The following is a 16681-nucleotide window of genomic DNA, read 5'->3' as shown; positions in this document are numbered from 1 at the left end:
GCCCGGCCCCTGATGTGCGTGTCCTTCCTACAGCTTTGACGGGGACGATTTCGACGATGTGGAGGAGGATGAGGGCCTGGAGGACCTGGAGAACGCGGAGGAGGTGGGTGCCGCAGGCCTGTGTTGCGGCCTGGCTGGGCGGTCGAGCTGGGGGTGGGGAGGCCTCAGGGGCTCTCTTTTTCCCAGCACCGCAGGGCCTTGGTGGTGGGTGCAGCTGAGCTGCAGCGCTGATCTGCTTTCCCTAGGAGGGACAGGAGAACGTGGAAATCCTTCCCTCGGGAGAGAGGCAGCAGGCGAACCAGAAGCGGATCACTACCCCCTACATGACCAAATATGAGCGAGCCAGAGTCCTGGGCACTCGCGCCCTTCAGATAGCGTGAGTATTTCGCTCTGCATCCTGAGTGTTGCCACAGCTTTTCTTTGCTTCCCAGTGAAAGCTGCTTTCCTTTTTCCTTAAAAACTTTTGGATCTCGTGTAATGCCTTACACGACTGCTGAGCTTGCAGATCACCGTCTTGGTCAATGCTGAAGCACAAGACCACGGAGCTCTTTGTTGCATGTGAAGCTTTTGTGTCTCTCCTTGGCTGAGACTGTGGTACTTGTGCCTAGAGAGGGGGGCGTTCAGCAGCTGCAATGAACTTTCCTAGGTTCATTTGTCTTACAGGCAAAATGAGTAGGGTCTGTGACAAGCTGATCTTGGTTTCTGTCTTCCATAAGGGAGCTGGTGTGGGCTCAAAAGCTCAGAGCTCGTTCGCAAAAGCCAACATTGGAGGGAGGGGTGCTCCAGACTGTCTTCAGTTGATACCACAGGGCTGTAGGAATTGGGAATGGAGTAATGGACCTGAAATCTGTTTTAAGTGCAGTTGCGCTGTGGCAAGCTGTAAGTTTTTAAAAGTATTTTGACTAGTAAGGCCTCATTTATAATGGGTAATAACACTTAAATCCTGTTTTAAGTGCTGTTAAGGCTGGCTGCTCTCAACTTCATCCATTTACCTATCTAGACTTGTTTTAATAATATATATCAAAAAGTTTTGTGCTTTTTGAAAAAAAGCCTTATGAGCGAGATTATTAGGCTGTAGCAAGGTTTGTCTGAAAGCACATGTCTGAGTTTTATTTTGGTTATATCCGCCTTCAAAATGATGCCTCTCCTCTACATCATTTAGAAGTTTGTAGGTGGTGATCAGATTTTCCTTAATCATTGCTTTGCCAAGCTATTCTTTGCACAGTGTTTGCTCTGTGAAGCTATTTTGTGCACATTCTTTCAAATGGCGGAAGGCCAGAAAAATGGGGGAAATGAGGTGGATCCATGCCAGGCCTTTAATCCAAAACACTCTGGCACCTGGTTCTGTTTCACCTACATATTCTGCCTTCAGTGCTGAACCTAGGCCAGCAACAACCCCCCATGGCCTTATCCACACATAACGGGAACTTTCTGTGCTGCTGCGGTCTAATGGGTGGATATCGTCACCCGTGTCTTCTCTGCTATTACATCCCTCTGCAAAATACTTAATTTTTTCTTCCTAGAGGTTGAGTGTATTGTAAATCCAGCCCCTCGCTTCCCCTCAAACAAAGCCTGGAAGGTGTTAGCAAATCAGAACGTAAGGGATGTGCTGGAGTTGTAGGAGGCATGCTCATTTTGCAGTATGTCCACCGTTTTCATTGGATTCGTTGTAGAACCACTCTTTTCCTCATGTTTAAGTACAGCAGAGGGTGATTAGAAGGGTGTGGATCTGACCAACCCTTGAGCACCAGCTGGTCAGCAGAGGCTGAGGGATGGGGCAAAAAGAACATTCAAGTAAAAGCTCAGTCTCTAACCACTTGGGGAAATTTTCTTCCTGAAGTGCATAAGAGAGCAAATCAGATTTGCCAAGGTGGTGTCGCACCCCCCTACTTTAGCCACCGCTGTCCAGATGACATAGGTAGGCACGTGTTTAGCTGTCCCTCTTCCCTCTCTGTGCGTTCATTCAAGTGATTGTTGATGTTCTGTCCCAGGATGTGTGCCCCTGTGATGGTGGAGTTGGAAGGAGAGACAGACCCCTTGCTGATTGCCATGAAAGAGCTCAAGTAAGTCCCAGACTTTGGTGGTGAGCGTATTGATTTCCATAAAGCTAGCAGTCCTCTCCTCGTCCCAACAATCAGCAGCTTATTCCAAGACCACCTTGTCTTCCCTCGGTAACAGTAAGTGCTACAGTTGGCTTCCCCTTTTTCACCTTGGGACTTCTCCGCAGCTGCTCTCTCCCATCCTAGTTGCTCGTGCAAAGTACTGATGATTAGGAGTGCTCTGACCTCTTTTGCTTCAGAGGCCAAGTGTTCTTTACTTCTATGATGAAGAACCCAAGGTCCTCATTTTTCTGGAGTCAGTTTAATTCCCTGAATGGAACTGATTTGAAGCAGCCATCCGAACAGACCTGTGTTCAAGTGAAGTGCTGGCAAAAAGTAAAACAAGGGTCAGGCTGGTGGTGTGGAGACCCTGTTAAGAATATTCTTTTCCCGCACCCTTGCACACTTGGCTTACTGTGCTTGTGGTGTGGCATGTCCCCTGCTTACAGAAAGATAGATAAATCATAGAATCGTTATCCTTTCTGACTGTAGCAGGGGCAGCTTTTGGACAACCACTTACGCCCACCTTCATACAGCAGAGCTCGCTGCTAGCCTACAGCTTGCCTGTGTGGTTGGTGACCCAGATCACATGCAGGTATCCTTCAAGCAGAGCAACTGGACTCGGTTACTGATTAAGTCCCTGTTCTTGAACTGAATTGTCCCTCTACTTCCCCAGTTTCTCAGTGCATTGCAGTTGTTTTTGCAGATTTTAAATCCATTACAGTTCCCTTTATCAGTGCCAGAAGTTCCTTAGGTCATGTTCCTATCGGGTCTCCAAGCTCAGTCCAAGTTGCTTCTGGTCGCTGTCTGAGCATGAGCTCTAGAAACTAACTCAGGGTGTGACAAAATACAGTGGCATCCTGTTCTGTGCCAAAATTCAGTTGCAGTTCTTGGCATGAGGGACCTACTTTGCTACTGGAAAAACAACAGCCATGAATGTGATCATTAAAGAAGTTGTATTAGTTTTCAGGTCTGATACGGTTGACACCTGATGCCCTGGTTAGATTCCAGACTGTCTGATTATGTTGTGCTGACTTAAATCTACTTCCATTAAGTTAAATTTTGTTCAGCATTTTCTTGCTTTCTAATTGGAGGCGCTGTTGGCAGATGCTGTGCTCTGCCCCAGCTGTACCAAGTTTGGGTACCTGCGTAGTTCCTGTTTCTTGCATCCTTCTTGAAATGTAACTGATGCTCTCAGGGTGCAAAATACTTTTTAAATAGCTTGTCGTGAAGGTTCTCAGAATTCTGCCACTGTTGTAGTGTCTTGTGGGGAAAAATCTTCCATTAAACAAAAAAGAGGATTTGTTCTTCAAGTCCCAATTTCCCCCCCGCCCCCCAAATATCTGTGTTAGATGCTCGGTGTTGTCTCCTGGTGGGTTCAGATCACAGGGCTCAATTCCTGCAGTAGCAACAAAGGGCTGATCTTCTGTACGTCTTTGGTTGTTTCGAGTCTAAGGGTGCTCAGTGCTTCCATGAAAGAGAGAAGGTTGTTGGGACTTCCCCCTACTATATTATACCAAGTCACTGGTGGTACACAGATCTCTCAGTTAAATCTGATGAGCTTACTGAAGCCACTAAGCATCTCAGTTCCCGTTGCCTGCTGAAGTGGTATAGTGAAGGCTCTGGCATTTCTGTTCACCTCTCTATCCTCCCTTCAGAGCACGCAAGATCCCCATAATCATCCGTCGTTACCTACCAGATGGGAGCTATGAAGACTGGGGTGTGGATGAGTTAATTATCACGGACTGATCAGCTGCCAGCCATTGTTTCAGTTCTGTCCGTCTCCAGAGATGTTTCTATTTTTGTTTATGTTTGTGTAAATAAATTATAAACCTCCCCATTTTAAGTTAAATGTGTTCGGGTTTTTTTTTCTTCCTCCCACGTTCTCTTTCATCTCAGTCCTACATGCCCAAGAGAAGATTTTCTTACTTCTCTCTACCAGCTTGGTCATTATTCTTTCTTTTTGTCTCGTGGGCTGTATTAGTAAGATCAGGGAGCCAAGTGCGATGCTTTTCTTGCAGCTTTTTTTCACCTGCGAAAGCCCTACCTTTTAGCTACGCCAAAGACTGCAGTAACAACTACTTCCTCCTCCTCCAGGACTGCTCCTCCCTGATTATAGGACTGATACCCCATTAAACTCCTGCTGTACAAAAATGCTCTTGCAGGTACTTTGGCTTCAGAAAGACTCCAGCCCTCCACTCCTGTCCCTTCTTAAAACGAGAGTGCTGAGACACCTCCATTGCTTCCCCCTGGACAGTGGGGCCTTTGTGCCCTGAGCAGGTTGCTGTGGAAACCCCCAATTTCCTCTCTGGCCTGAGCTGGCTGTGGGGCTTCTCAGGAGTATCGTAGAGCAGCTCTCATCAAATCACCTATTGTTTCCCTGCTCCTGCTGCTTATCAGAAGTGGGGATCCCCTTTCAGTGGCACTGTCCCAGCCGGAAGCGCAGTCGCCACTCGCAGTCCCACCAGCTCGGCAGTTGTAGGTTGTTGCCGTGTTTGTTCCTCGTACAGCCGTTCTCTGACACACGGTGGAACTGATGGTCCTGGGGGTGTGGGTGCACTCCAGCCATCTCAGTTGTACATACTCTGGTGGTTCTTCTGGTGGCACAACAGTAGTTAAATCCTAGGGTTCCTTTAATCCGTAGTGTGATGAAAGATCTGTCATTTGTCCCCTTCAGGTACCTGCACTCTTGCCTCTGATGTGCAGGGATGTTGCATGCTCAAGTCAAGAGTTGGGTGGATGCATTACAATCTGCAGGGGCTTCCAGCCAGCCACTGCCTAGTTTTCATTTCTTGATCTGTGTGCTGCAAGGCTCTTGTTCTGCATAAGGAAGAACACACCGAGTCCTTTTCAATTATCTTATTAAAAAGTGCTCTTGTAATTTCTGTTTTCTTTTTTTAAAGAGAAGAAGGGGGAAGGTGCACCTCATCTATGGTTTCTGCTTTACATTAATTTTTCTCTTTACGCTGGTCTCGGAAGAATATTTCCAACTAGTTTGTGTTGAAGCCTAAGCTTATATATAAAGCGTGCATTCTCCATGCTGTATGTGTGGTCGGTGCTGACACATGAGCATCCATGTCCCAAAGGGAGTTTATATCCACCTGCCTGGGAACTCGGCTCATATAACCAACCATGAATGTTATTCTCTTACTGCTCCCTATAAAAGCACCAGTCTATCCTTCCTCTGTTGGTCTGCACAGGAGGGGCTGGTTTTGGAGGCAATAATGCAAGAGCCGAATGAGTCCTTGGGCAAAATGACAGGTCAAAGGGAATGTGGAGATGCTTGCAGGTGTGGGAAGGGGATCGACTGTGAGGAACACAAATGCTTCCTGGTCCAGGCCATCCCTACTAAGAAAAGGTTAATTCGCAGCACTGTGGCCTTCAGCCTTCTCCCCCCACCCTCCATGGAATCCTTTAATCACATTGGTGCGGTGAAATTTCAGCCCTGAAATGGTGCCTTTGTGCAATCGTTTTGGCGTCCGCCATAGAGCGCGGGGGTCGTTTTCTTGTCTTTTTTTTTTTCTTTTTTTTTTTAAATGGCTTCTTTGTTCCCTACCCGCCTCCCCTCCCCAGCCTTGCATCTGTATCAGATACGATTAAAGGGATAGGGAAGGATGCCTGGCCAGCTCCTGCCAGGCTGCAGGAGGAGTGGTTAACCCCTCTGTTACCACCGGCATTCTTAGTCCTGTCTTAGTTGTGAGGACCCTCCTAGATGAGAGAAGGCACCCCCTTCCACTAGAGAATGATTGAGGCAGAGCCCTCTTGCTTTCTTAATTTGCTTTTTGAAGAGCTGGAGAAGGGTACTTGTGTGTGGTTACGAACTTTCTTTTCCTGCTCTCCTGTTTGTCCACACCATGTCCCTTCTCTCTCCCACCCCTGTGATCTGCTCTCCTACCCCTAACTCCATCGTGGCTTCCCTTCTTCCCCACACATGCTTCTGACCTGCTCAGCAGTGCGGTAGTTCCCTTCTGAACTCCTCCCGCAGCCTGTAATTTGGGGTAGAGATTTCTCCTCTCCAGTGAACGGCTACAGTCCTATTTTTCATGGACCTCCTTAGCTGGCATCACCATTGTTAGATCCATTAAGTCCTGCTGCTGCTGATGCTCTTGGCCCTATACAGGAACAGGACTTCATCCAAATACTGCTGTGAGTTTTAAAAAGCTTTGAACGTATTCCCCAGTTCCTAGACATCCTGCTTACTCTACTCACCCATAAAGCGTTTACTGACCACAAACTCACTGGATCAATCACATGCGTCAGCACTGAAACCCTTTGGAATCAATTTGTAATTGTTGTGGAATCTCTGTGTTAATTGGGATCCTACCTTGCTACCATTGGACTTGAGAGATGTTCTTAAGCAGACTGATGTCTGCTGTACATTTTCTTTCCAAACATCTTCAGATGGCCTCCCAGGACCTGACTACACCCGGGATAACTTCTGCAACAAATAAGGTGGTGTATACATCTATTCTTGAATATACTGTCTGTGTGTGAGTGTTTGCATTTAGGTTCTTGCTTGTGGAAGGCAAGAGGCCCGGGGGTTTGAGTTTCTACAGAGAAACTAATGGTTGCTTCCAAAATACACAAGTCTGTGGATGTGTGGAAGTTGTTTTTTTTTTAAGGTATGCCACCTGGTGATGATGAACCAAGACGAGAAACCCCACGCTCCTATTCTGGAGAGCATTAACAATCGCACTAAGAAATTCTTGGGTGAAGCACATGCAAAACAGTACTCTTAATTGCACGTGCTGAATCTTAGCTGAAGAACAGAAGTGAGTGTTACTACATTTCTCACTGAAGAAATGCCTGGAGCTGGGGTGTGAACAGGAGATGAGTTTCACCTCTGCGAAGGAGTCTTGGTAAGCCACTCAGAGGTCTGCCTGTGTCCTCTTCATGACAAGCAGGGGAAGGCTGTGCACGGGATCCGTGTGGTGGTGATGTGAGCGATCATACACTTAACTGGGAGAAAAAACAAGAGACTTGCAGGGAAGAGGTCAAAAAACCACAGGCAGGTGAAAATGAAACTTTTAAGTTTATTATTTCATATGTTTAATGCAGAGTTAATGGTGCTAGGACAGCATAGAGACTGGGGAAAGGGAGGTGGGGGAGGAAGGTGCTACTTGCATAAATAAGGGGACAGGGCTGGAAGAGGTTACATGCGTACAAGGAGCAAACATTCTACGTGATCTTTTCAGACACCACAAGGATAAGTCATCCGTAGCTAAGGGAGGCAGGAAGGGCATCTGACAGTCATATCAGCAGAGGGGTACAGCGGCACCGATCACAGTCCACGTTTGGTCAAAGTATTTTATCTTTCTAGACTGGAATATCCATTGGAAGGTCCCACGACATGTCTCTGCGATCAATTGCCAGGAGTCATCTTTTCCTGCAGCAACTTTTGTGCCAGTTCACTCCCTGGCATGACAAACCACCCCAGTCCTGGAGGTGACGAAGGAGAAGTAAGCAGACTGTCCTCAGGTGTTGGGCTGAAAAAAGGAGGTTGATCTGACTGCGAGAGCAGGTTGCTTCCAGTTTGAAAACCGAAGGGGAAAACAAATTCCTTTGCACCAAAATAGGGTTCTTTTCTTTACACTCATCCAAGATTGGGTGCGTATTCACCTTGCTTAAAGACACAGGAGTATCTTTCCATCCTCAGCATAGGTAGGAGGGAGGTGTTGACTGGAAGACATGATGAACAAACGAGAGGGGGTGCACACCCCATCAGCCTGAGTTTGGAGTAGGGGTTCAAAGAGAATATTGGAATCAAGTCGGGGTGTTGGCAAGTGCATAGTAGCTTTCTTGGTGCCTCTTCGTTTCAGGCAGGCACAGTCAGACATGGAAGAGCAAGGACCAAGTTTTCTCAGAGGTTGCTTGGGATACTGAAGAGGTTAGAAAAGACTGAGATGCTAGAAATGCCAGACACGAATGAATGAATGATATAGAATAATTGTAAAAAAGGAGGATTCGCCCACAGCACCTTAATGATTCACTGGCCCTTTCCCACCTCTCCTGCACCTCCATACGTGAACACGCATGCGCACACAGGCTGTGATACGTGTAACACTACGACTGACAATGCGGTTCCCGAGTCCTACGTGTTGTTCAGGCAAGCTTTAAAATCTCCATGCAGGAAAGAGAGTGGGATTAAACAGAGAGAGGATGGAGAGAAGAGGTGGGGAGAAAAGCTGGGATGCAGCTGTGGAAATCAGCAAGGAAGCAAGCGTAGGTTGGTCTTCCAACGGGGTTCAAGATTCGTGCATGTGTGAATCTTAGGCAGGACTGCTGCACAACGCTGATCGCAAGGAAGCCGGCCATGCCGTCCTCCCTACTACTCCTCCCATAACATGTTCACCAAGGCTGAGCAACCACCCTTCACCCACAGCAGGTGACAAAGTGTTGGCCGTTGTGGCCTGTTGGAAACACTTGCTGACTCCCTGGAGCAGTTTGGGGAGGGGAAGGAAAGGACAGTCTCTCTCATTGTACGGTCCAGGGTGCGCACAACAAAACCCACCATGGACCAGTCACTCCATGTCTAGAATCCCTCCTCATCTAGAAGGCCAATAAGGTGTCACAAGCCAGTCGCGTGGCCTGCGTGAAATTGGTAAAGGGCGAAAGGACAAAAAACCTTCCTCTAGGCGGGTGAGCCAGCGATAGCCGGGGTCAAGAAAGGCACTTCTGTATTCTCAGTGGATTCTGGTGGCTGGATGGCACTGAGTGACCTCGGAGTTCGGAGGCTCTTCTGCCTGTGCTGATTCTTTGGAGCCTTTCCGTCGCTGCTTCGGTCACCGTTCCCCGTTCCCTACGGTCTGGAGAGAGTCGTATACACGGGCTGTTCCCAATGTGTGGGGCTGTGGGACTGTGGCACGGAGGGTGCAGGGTCAGAGATGGCAGTGTAAAGGGGACGTTGGGAAGGTCCCATATAGGAGAAGGCAGAGTAGAGACCAGAGGCTTGGGTGGAATGGCTGTAGTAGGGTCCCGAGGGCTGGTGGTCCGGGTAGTCAAACTGTGGCCTGGAGATGGAGGGGAAGGCCGAACCGTAGTGGGGCAGACTCAGGGATGTGTAAGCTATCTGGGAGGTGGAGGGCTGGTCAGTGTAATGACCTCCAGGGGTGGAGCCCTCTGTTTTCACCTGGGCCTTGGAGTCCACCACCGATGAGGTGGCAGTGGACAAGGAGACTCCATGCTGCTTGGAGATCCAGGCAGAGTGTCCGCTGGCTGCGGCCAGGGCGCTCCCGAGGCCGTAGCCAGCAGCCGCCGCTGCCGCGTAGCCTCCAACATGGCCTGGGTGGCCAGCGTGTCCGTTGGGTGGCAGGTATTGGTCAAATTCGTTGACATCAAAGGTCTCCATGTTGGACATCACTTCATGGCTGATCTCCCCGATGTCCACGTTGCCAAAGTCAATGTGTGGCTTTCCCCCTTCCCCCAGGGAACGTCCTTCTCGTTTGGAGTCAGCTTTGCCTGCCTGTAGCTCGGTCTTAGGGGTCGTAGGAGGTGTGGGGGGCCCGTGGCTCTGACCTGCAACGTGAAAAACATTTTGAGGAGGAAAGAGAGAGAAGAGGTGAGTTACCACTTTATGCCTGGCTTTGTAGACAGCCCCGCTCCACTCCTCCCAGTATGCCAGCAACTGTCTGGCTGGAGACTTCAGCGGAGGGAGAGACAAATAGCCAACCAAAACCGAACCTTTTTGTATCATCTTGCGGAAAAAGAGGGAGGGTGCAACGATACCTTGCCCTACCAAAAGAATGCAAGCGCCCATGAAACTCAGGCATATCCCTACACTGCTGACTCCAGCAGAGTTTTTTGGGTCACGAGCAAGGCACGAGCCACATCGCTAAGGCTTTCACAGTGATTCCTTGTCTTTTTTGAGCCTCCAAGTTGGCTGTAACCTGTTAGTATGTTCACGGAGACCTGAGACTCACCTGAGGAGTGTTCTGGATGACCATCGGACATGGGCGACCCTTCGCCGGGATGCCTGTGATCCAGGTGGGTGTTCTTGTAGTGGGCCTGGATGGCGGCAGCCCCTCCAGCCTCCCCCTCCACCTGGCCTTCGCCCTCACCCTGCGTGGCTTTGCCATTTTTCCGCCGGCGGGGCTGGTACTTGTAATCGGGATGGTCCTTCTTGTGCTGCATCCTCAGCCGCTCTGCCTCTTCGATAAAGGGCCGCTTGTCGCTTTCGTTCAACAGCCTGCAGAGGCCAAGGTGGTAAAGAAGAGGGGAAGAAGAGGGACAGGTACATCAGAAAAAAACCCACCTATACACAGCATCATGGGACACAGCATGTAAATCCAGATGTCAGGGTGTTTCCCCATTGAGGGTATTTCCCAAAACCACAGGGAGAGCTTGGAAGTGGTTCAGTGGAGACAGCAATGTTTTCCTCCTCCTCGTTAATTATTAAGCCCTGACACTGTGCATGATGCTTCTCACCTCAGTAAGTTCAACACCCTCTCACATTGCCCAAAGGCAAAGCGCAGCGTTTCGTAGCCATGTAAAAATAAGGCTGGACAAGCTGCTTTTCAACACTTTGGGCAAATTAAGGGCAGTTGGGATCATCCTTTGGACTAAGGCAGTGTGGGACACCCTTGCTACCCGTAGTGCTGCCTCCTGCATATCTCTTGCTCTTCCCCAGCCTATATTTATTCCAGTTTAACCTCCCACCCTTCCATAGGCTCTGCTCCAAGTTTGAGGCTCTACTGAGCACAAATAGCAGCAATGGTGGTGTCTCCACAGTACCCATGTTGCTGGGTGGAGCTTGCCGGGCCTTTAAGCATCTTACAATATCCTAGCAGGGAATGAAAGAAAATTTCAAAAGGGGGGAAACAGTGTATTCTGTTATTTCTGGAGCTCCTGCTCACCTTAGACATGGATAATACAAAAGGCTGAAGCATAAAGGACCAGCCCTTCTTGAACTTAGCCGAGCAGTCGTTAAAAAATTTAGCTGCTATGTTGCTAGCCTTGTAGAAATAGATGAGCTGTGGTCTCTGGATGAAAGGCATGGCAGGAATGTAAGCTCCTTCTCTGTGTCCCTGCCAGATCATGGGCTGCTCTAGTTAAGATAGGCTCTCCAAGGAAATGGTGAAATGTGCAGGCAGGATGGCTCCGAGCACTTGGAGTTGAGATCAGCCTCATTGCTCAAGCCTTTAGCAGCATCTCGGTTGGAAGCACTTCAGTTTCGTTTATGAATTTTCCCCTCAAATATTCTTGTGACTCAAGGTCATCCTGCTTCCGACCAGAAACCAGTGCTCTCAAAAGGGACCAGTCTTCCCATGACTTGCAGCTCCAATAGCCATTAGAAATGGCAGGACTCCCAAACAGCAAAAAATACTCAATTTATGAGATGTCCACACCTTTTTCTCTCCAACAAAAGAACTACCTGGGAATGGGGCTGTGCCAGCACCCTGGTACCCCTGAAGCCCTTAGCACTAAAATGTGACCAATTCTGTTAAGCTGGAAGATATAAAGGCTTGAACTGGCCTGAAAAACTGAAGATGAAGAGGAGGCATGGCTCAAGGAGCACACAGGTAAATCTGGTGGGGGATCAAGGGGGTCACCAGCAAGTAATGGGTTGGTTCCTAAGCACCCCTTTTCCCCCTGCTCCTTGTGCATCCCCTTGGCTGGAAGATGGAAGGTGTGTGGCACGGGCTGGAGCCCATTATGGTGCTGAGCTGGGTTCACTCCAGGCAGCCTGAGCAGCTCACAGCCACACACCACATTCCTCTGCTGCCTTAATCCTGGAGATTAAAGCAACTGAGCCACCATGAATCCAACACCAGCTTTCCTGTCTCCCTCCCGCCACCATACACCATGCTCACACATCCCAAAGGGCTCTAATCCCTCAGCCTGCGCTGCTCCAGACGGCCCTCCAAGGGGTCCAAAGGGATATCATGGCCAACCCTTGTAGGCTTCGTGGACTGCGACGCGACCTTGCCTTGGTAAAACCTTCATCCTTGCAGAATGCCCCACCTCCACCGGAGATGGAGAATAGAGGCAAAACCTGCAGCCTTGCAGCCCGGGACACTGCACTACGAGGCAGCCAGGCTCTGGCGTCCCTGCACTCCCAGCCCAGGTGATGCCAAAACTAATAAGATGCTGCGGTTGGGAATGAAAGGTCTCTTTCTATCTGGGCACCTCTTGGAGCGAGAGGGCTGTAGGCTGCACAGCCAGCTTTGATCTGCAGGACGGACCGCACGGCGAGCTCAGAGCAGAGCCAGCTCAGCCGCTCAGATCCATCTCATGGATGGCGTGAACCAGAGCCACTGGAGGCTATGCAGGAATCAGATCCCTGCTCTTCGAGCTATGCCTTCACCTCCTCTCCCCTTGACAACAGCCCACGGGCAGTGCCACCAGCAGGACAGCGGCAAGTCCACTCCCCACGTCTCTGCCTTCTTTCCAAGGCTGCCTGCTCCCTCCTCCCTCCCGCTGGGATCAGAGCTCAAATCGGCTTTAGCAAAGTGAAACTGGTGCGAGCAGGCAAAGGCCAGGAGATTTGGGGGGATTTGGATTTCACTTGCTTCCTGCCCTCCCCCTCCTGCCCCCCACGCTCCCTAGGCCATAATGCAATGGAATCTCGCACGGGCAGAGAAGTTATGGATCACAGAGCAAAGCCCTTCATGGGGCTTAACCGAGCCCTCGCCACTCTCCCCAACACCGAATGCTCACCCCCAAGCCGAAGAGAGAGGGGCAAGCATCCAGCGCCCTGCTCCGGGAGGAGAAAGGAAGGCTAAAATCCTTCTGCCCATCTCTTACAGCCTCCCCTTCTGCCGCCTGGCATTGCACCGCGCTGCGTGCCAGGCAGCTGGCTCAGCGGCCAGGGGCCTGACCGCGTGCCGGGACTCAGCTGCCGATGAGTCAGTACGATGATGGAGCTGGACATCGGGGCTGATGCAAGGCAAGGGCTGGCTCGGAGCAGAAACCAGCTGGGTGGGCTCTCCTACATGTCCATGGCCCCAGATTTTGTTGGCATGACCCTACTCCCTGGATACTGCCACCCCCCTTGCAAAGATCCCTCCATCGGGTCCCCTCGCTCCTCCCTACTGAGCCTTCCTCCCCTTCTTCCCATGCCTCGCTTTTTTTCGGCCTCGGAGGTGGTGCTGGCTGGCATTTTGGCTGCGAGTCGTGCCGACATTTTCAGCAGCCAGCCTCCATTTGAGAGCTGCTCCCTGTCCCACCCCAGGGAAGGAAAGCTGCCAAGGGGAGATTTCATGACCGTCAAGCACAGACCGTCAACCCTCCCTCCTCCTTTTTTAGTATATTCGATTCGTCGACTGCACCCCTCGTGCACCCTACGTGGATACAGACGGGGGGAGGTGGATGGGGCCATAAACCCCCCGGCACCGCATTTGGGGCCGGGCAGGTAATGTGACCATTGGGGCATCTCCTCCAGCCCTTCCCAACGAGGGCTGGGGCCTGAGGAGGAACATGGTGGTGGCACAGTGCCGGAGCAAACACCAGCCTTAAAATAAAAAAAAGCCTGGGCCATTGCAGTCTGTTTTGCGGAGGAGCACGTGGGATGGCACTGGGGTTATCGCTCAATCTGCTAGCTGCCTTTCAAGAAGATTTCCCAGCCTCTGCCGTCCTCACCCAGCGCCGATCGCTGGGGATCAGCTTGGTTTAATGGTGGTCTGCAGGCAGTCTTCGTGCTCGCCAGAACTCATCTCTCTGCCTAACGTGCCCTTTACCTGTCTAAGCTCAGAACAGCCCATGTGAAAAGTCGCCCACGTTTTCCAAAGTGACTAGTGATGTAGGCTGTAGGATTTGGGTGGCCACTTTGTAAGGGTGCGGGTACGTGAACAGCCAGGGCCCTTTGCAGGGACCCTCATCAAATGTCTGAGACTAAGCCGTCCAGAGCAAAACCCAGCTGCTCGCAGATGTACGGATGCATAGGAGCTATACCTTGGGGACAGCGTAGCTGAGGGCAGTGGGAGCCTCAGTGGAGGAAGACCCAACCTTAGCGTGGCTGGAAGGTGAGACTCGGGGCTACTGTCGTCGTAACTTTTGGGCCACCTGGAGTTTTGTGGGCTATTTCCCCCAGCCTCACAGAAAGACAGACACATGTGGTCCTACCCAGACCAGACACCCACGGCACCCATAACCCAGCTCACTATGCTGTACAGTCCCTGTGGGGGCTGACACGGCTCGGGGAGAGGGATGCTCGGAGAGACGGACACTTGGGGAGAGGGACGCTCGGAGAGGAGATGTGTTAAAGCAAAGCAGCTGCGTGGCAAGCCCAGCAGCATGCAACAACCCCAAGCCTGATCCCGCAAGTTTCTCTGCCTGACTCACGCTCCCTGGCTGCATAGTGCCGTAAGAAACACCCGAGGACCTTGACCATCATTCGGCAGCAGCGTCCCCCTGCTCCGAGTCCCATGCGGCCAGCGATGGGAGCCATGCCCCGGGGGTAGGGAGACAGTCGGGTGCATGAACGTGGCCACGACCGAGGGCTGCGTCCCCCTGTGCTCTGAATGCGATACCTATGGAGAGTTTCACTGCTCTGCTAGATTTTCAAGGGAAATGCAGTGTCTGGAGGGAGGCCGTTGCTCTAAAATCTGGCAATATTTTGCAGTAAAGGAACAATACCTTGAAATAACACTTTGGGAACAAAAAAGATGGGTTCCCCGCACACAGACCCCCCCCTTCCAGCACAGCTTCACAGTCGAGAGGCTGCCAGCAGAGCCCCAGGCGGGAGCAAGTGCCGTGGTAAAGGAAAGGGAAGCCAGCAGGGAACAAAGAGGAAAAGAGCATCAGATGAGACATCCACAATCATGCCCTGCCTCCGACTTCGCAAAGAAATCTCTTTGCTGGGTTTACACTAGACATCGACGGGTCAGGGTAAAAGGGTTGATGTAGCAGAGGGAGAAGCTAACGCCCAAGGACTCAGTTCCTTGCGAGCAAGGAGATTTGAAGCCAGGAGGAGACCTCGACATCAGCTGCGTGACGGGATATGTTTTGCTTCTGCTTGGAAAAAGCTTTCTTGGCTCACCCAAGGTTGAGGGCTTCCTCCACGAAATGCCGTCAGGGCAGGAGAGAGAATGAGAGGGCCCATTTGTATGAGCCTTGGCTTGTGTTGGTTGGTGCAAGGCAGAGGTGGCGGGAGGATGGTCCTGGGGACTTGTGGCAGAAAGTGTTTATAATAGGTTGATGGGGTTATCGGCAGAGACCGTCGGATGGGAAAGAAGTGACACAGCCAGCCTGAGACACTTGGCTTGGGCACGATGGCTCTCTGACTGCCGATGGGCCAGCTGTGATCAATCGGGGCAACCCGTCGATCTGCTGGAGGAAGGAGGAGTGGGCTGGGGAGGGTACGTAAAGGACCAGGGGATTGGCGTGAAGCCCAAATTAAAATAGGTTCAGCAAACTGGTGGGGCCAGAAGGACGAGCGTTTGTGTGCCGGCGAGGAGGGAGGGCATCTCTCTGGGTGCGAAGGGAGACGGGGCTGGTTTGAGCCAGTATGTTGCAAGGGAGCCTGCTAAGGCCGGGACTGTTGCAGGTCTCTTCCTTTCTGCTAAACCTCATCCCCCCTTTCTGGCAGGGTCTCTCCTTGTCCTTCTCGCTGCACCTGCATGGCTTGCCAAAACTAGGACCATCCCGGGACCACCCGGCTCCCTTCCCCTGACCTTCCTCCTCAGCCGTAACTTTGTCTCCCTCTTCCTCTGCAGCACTGCACGGAGAGTAACCCCTGTTGGTGTCGGGATCCAACTTCAAACAGGCTTGAGGCAGCCACCAGTGAGTTAAGTTGGATGGGGCTCAGCCCGGTTCCTGCTGGTGCACAACTTGGCCCAACAGAGAGGGTGAGCCAAGAAAACTCCCCTGGCAGTCAGACATGAGAGGACCAGGACGAGAGTATTCTTGTCGGGAGCAACAGGGGAAGTTGGTGGGAAATGTGGAAAGGGCTGCTGCCCAGGATGGAGGTGAGCTCTGCTGAGGAAGCCTTCACTACATCCAACCACCACTCTTGCCCCCGTCACCGACCGTGCCCCGCAGGGAAGGAAGGCTCCTCAAGGGACACCCCTTCCATCCCGCTAAGTCTCCATCCTTCCACATAACCACACAGTCCTCTCCAGGACAGGACACCTGCGGACCTCAGCCCTCGCATCCCCCTCCGCTCGCCTGCTCTTACCTCCAGAGCTTCCCCAAGGTCTTACTGAGCTCGGCGTTGTGGAGGTGTGGGTACTGGTCAGCCAATTTCCTCCGGGCAGCCTGTGCCCAGACCATGAAGGCATTCATGGGCCGCTTGACGTGGGGTTTGCTCTTGTTACTTCCATTGACCCGGACGGGCATGGGTACCAGGGTCCAGTCATAGCCACTCAGCACCTGGCTGACCGCCTCGCGGATGCACACCGGGAACTTGTCGTCGTCTGCCTCTGAGTCTTGCTGTTCCTTCTTGACCTTCCCCATCTCCCCGTTCCCAGAGCCGGCGAGGTGCGGGGAGTTGTCCGATGCCATGGAGGGTCCTGGCGAGAGGCAGTGGTGGTCTTCAGAACCCACTGGGCTCATCTCCACCTCTGAAAGGTCTTGGTCGTCGGCCATCGTTGCTCTTGAGCCCTCTCTCTCTTCCTTCTTGGTGTCCTTCTTCTCACTGGGGAGGG

General features: G+C 51.5%; 2 protein-coding genes across 2 annotated transcripts; one reads left to right on the top strand and one right to left on the bottom strand.

The window, feature by feature from the left end:
- Positions 1–25: 25 nt before the first annotated feature.
- Positions 26–3931, top strand: POLR2F (polymerase (RNA) II (DNA directed) polypeptide F; the record flags this gene model as incomplete). The annotated part of the gene is made up of 4 exons (XM_009701330.1): positions 26–103; positions 246–376; positions 1992–2063; positions 3758–3931. Coding segments are annotated over 4 exons (372 nt in total), but the record flags the coding sequence as incomplete, so codon positions are not given.
- Positions 3932–7124: 3193 nt separating this feature from the next.
- Positions 7125–16623, bottom strand: SOX10 (SRY (sex determining region Y)-box 10). Its single transcript, XM_009701329.1, has 3 exons — positions 16213–16623; positions 10019–10284; positions 7125–9614 (listed from the first exon to the last, which is right to left on the bottom strand). The coding sequence occupies exons 1-3, from the start codon at positions 16620–16622 to the stop codon at positions 8899–8901; spliced, it is 1392 nt and encodes a 463-aa protein (XP_009699631.1). The 5' UTR covers position 16623; the 3' UTR covers positions 7125–8898.
- Between the last annotated feature and the right edge of the window lie 58 nt (positions 16624–16681).

This window comes from Cariama cristata, unplaced genomic scaffold (genome assembly GCF_000690535.1).
Source record: "Cariama cristata isolate BGI_N322 unplaced genomic scaffold, ASM69053v1 scaffold26565, whole genome shotgun sequence".
In the NCBI taxonomy this organism is placed as follows: Eukaryota; Metazoa; Chordata; class Aves; order Cariamiformes; family Cariamidae; genus Cariama; species Cariama cristata.
This window is presented reverse-complemented; position numbering and strand designations above follow the sequence as displayed.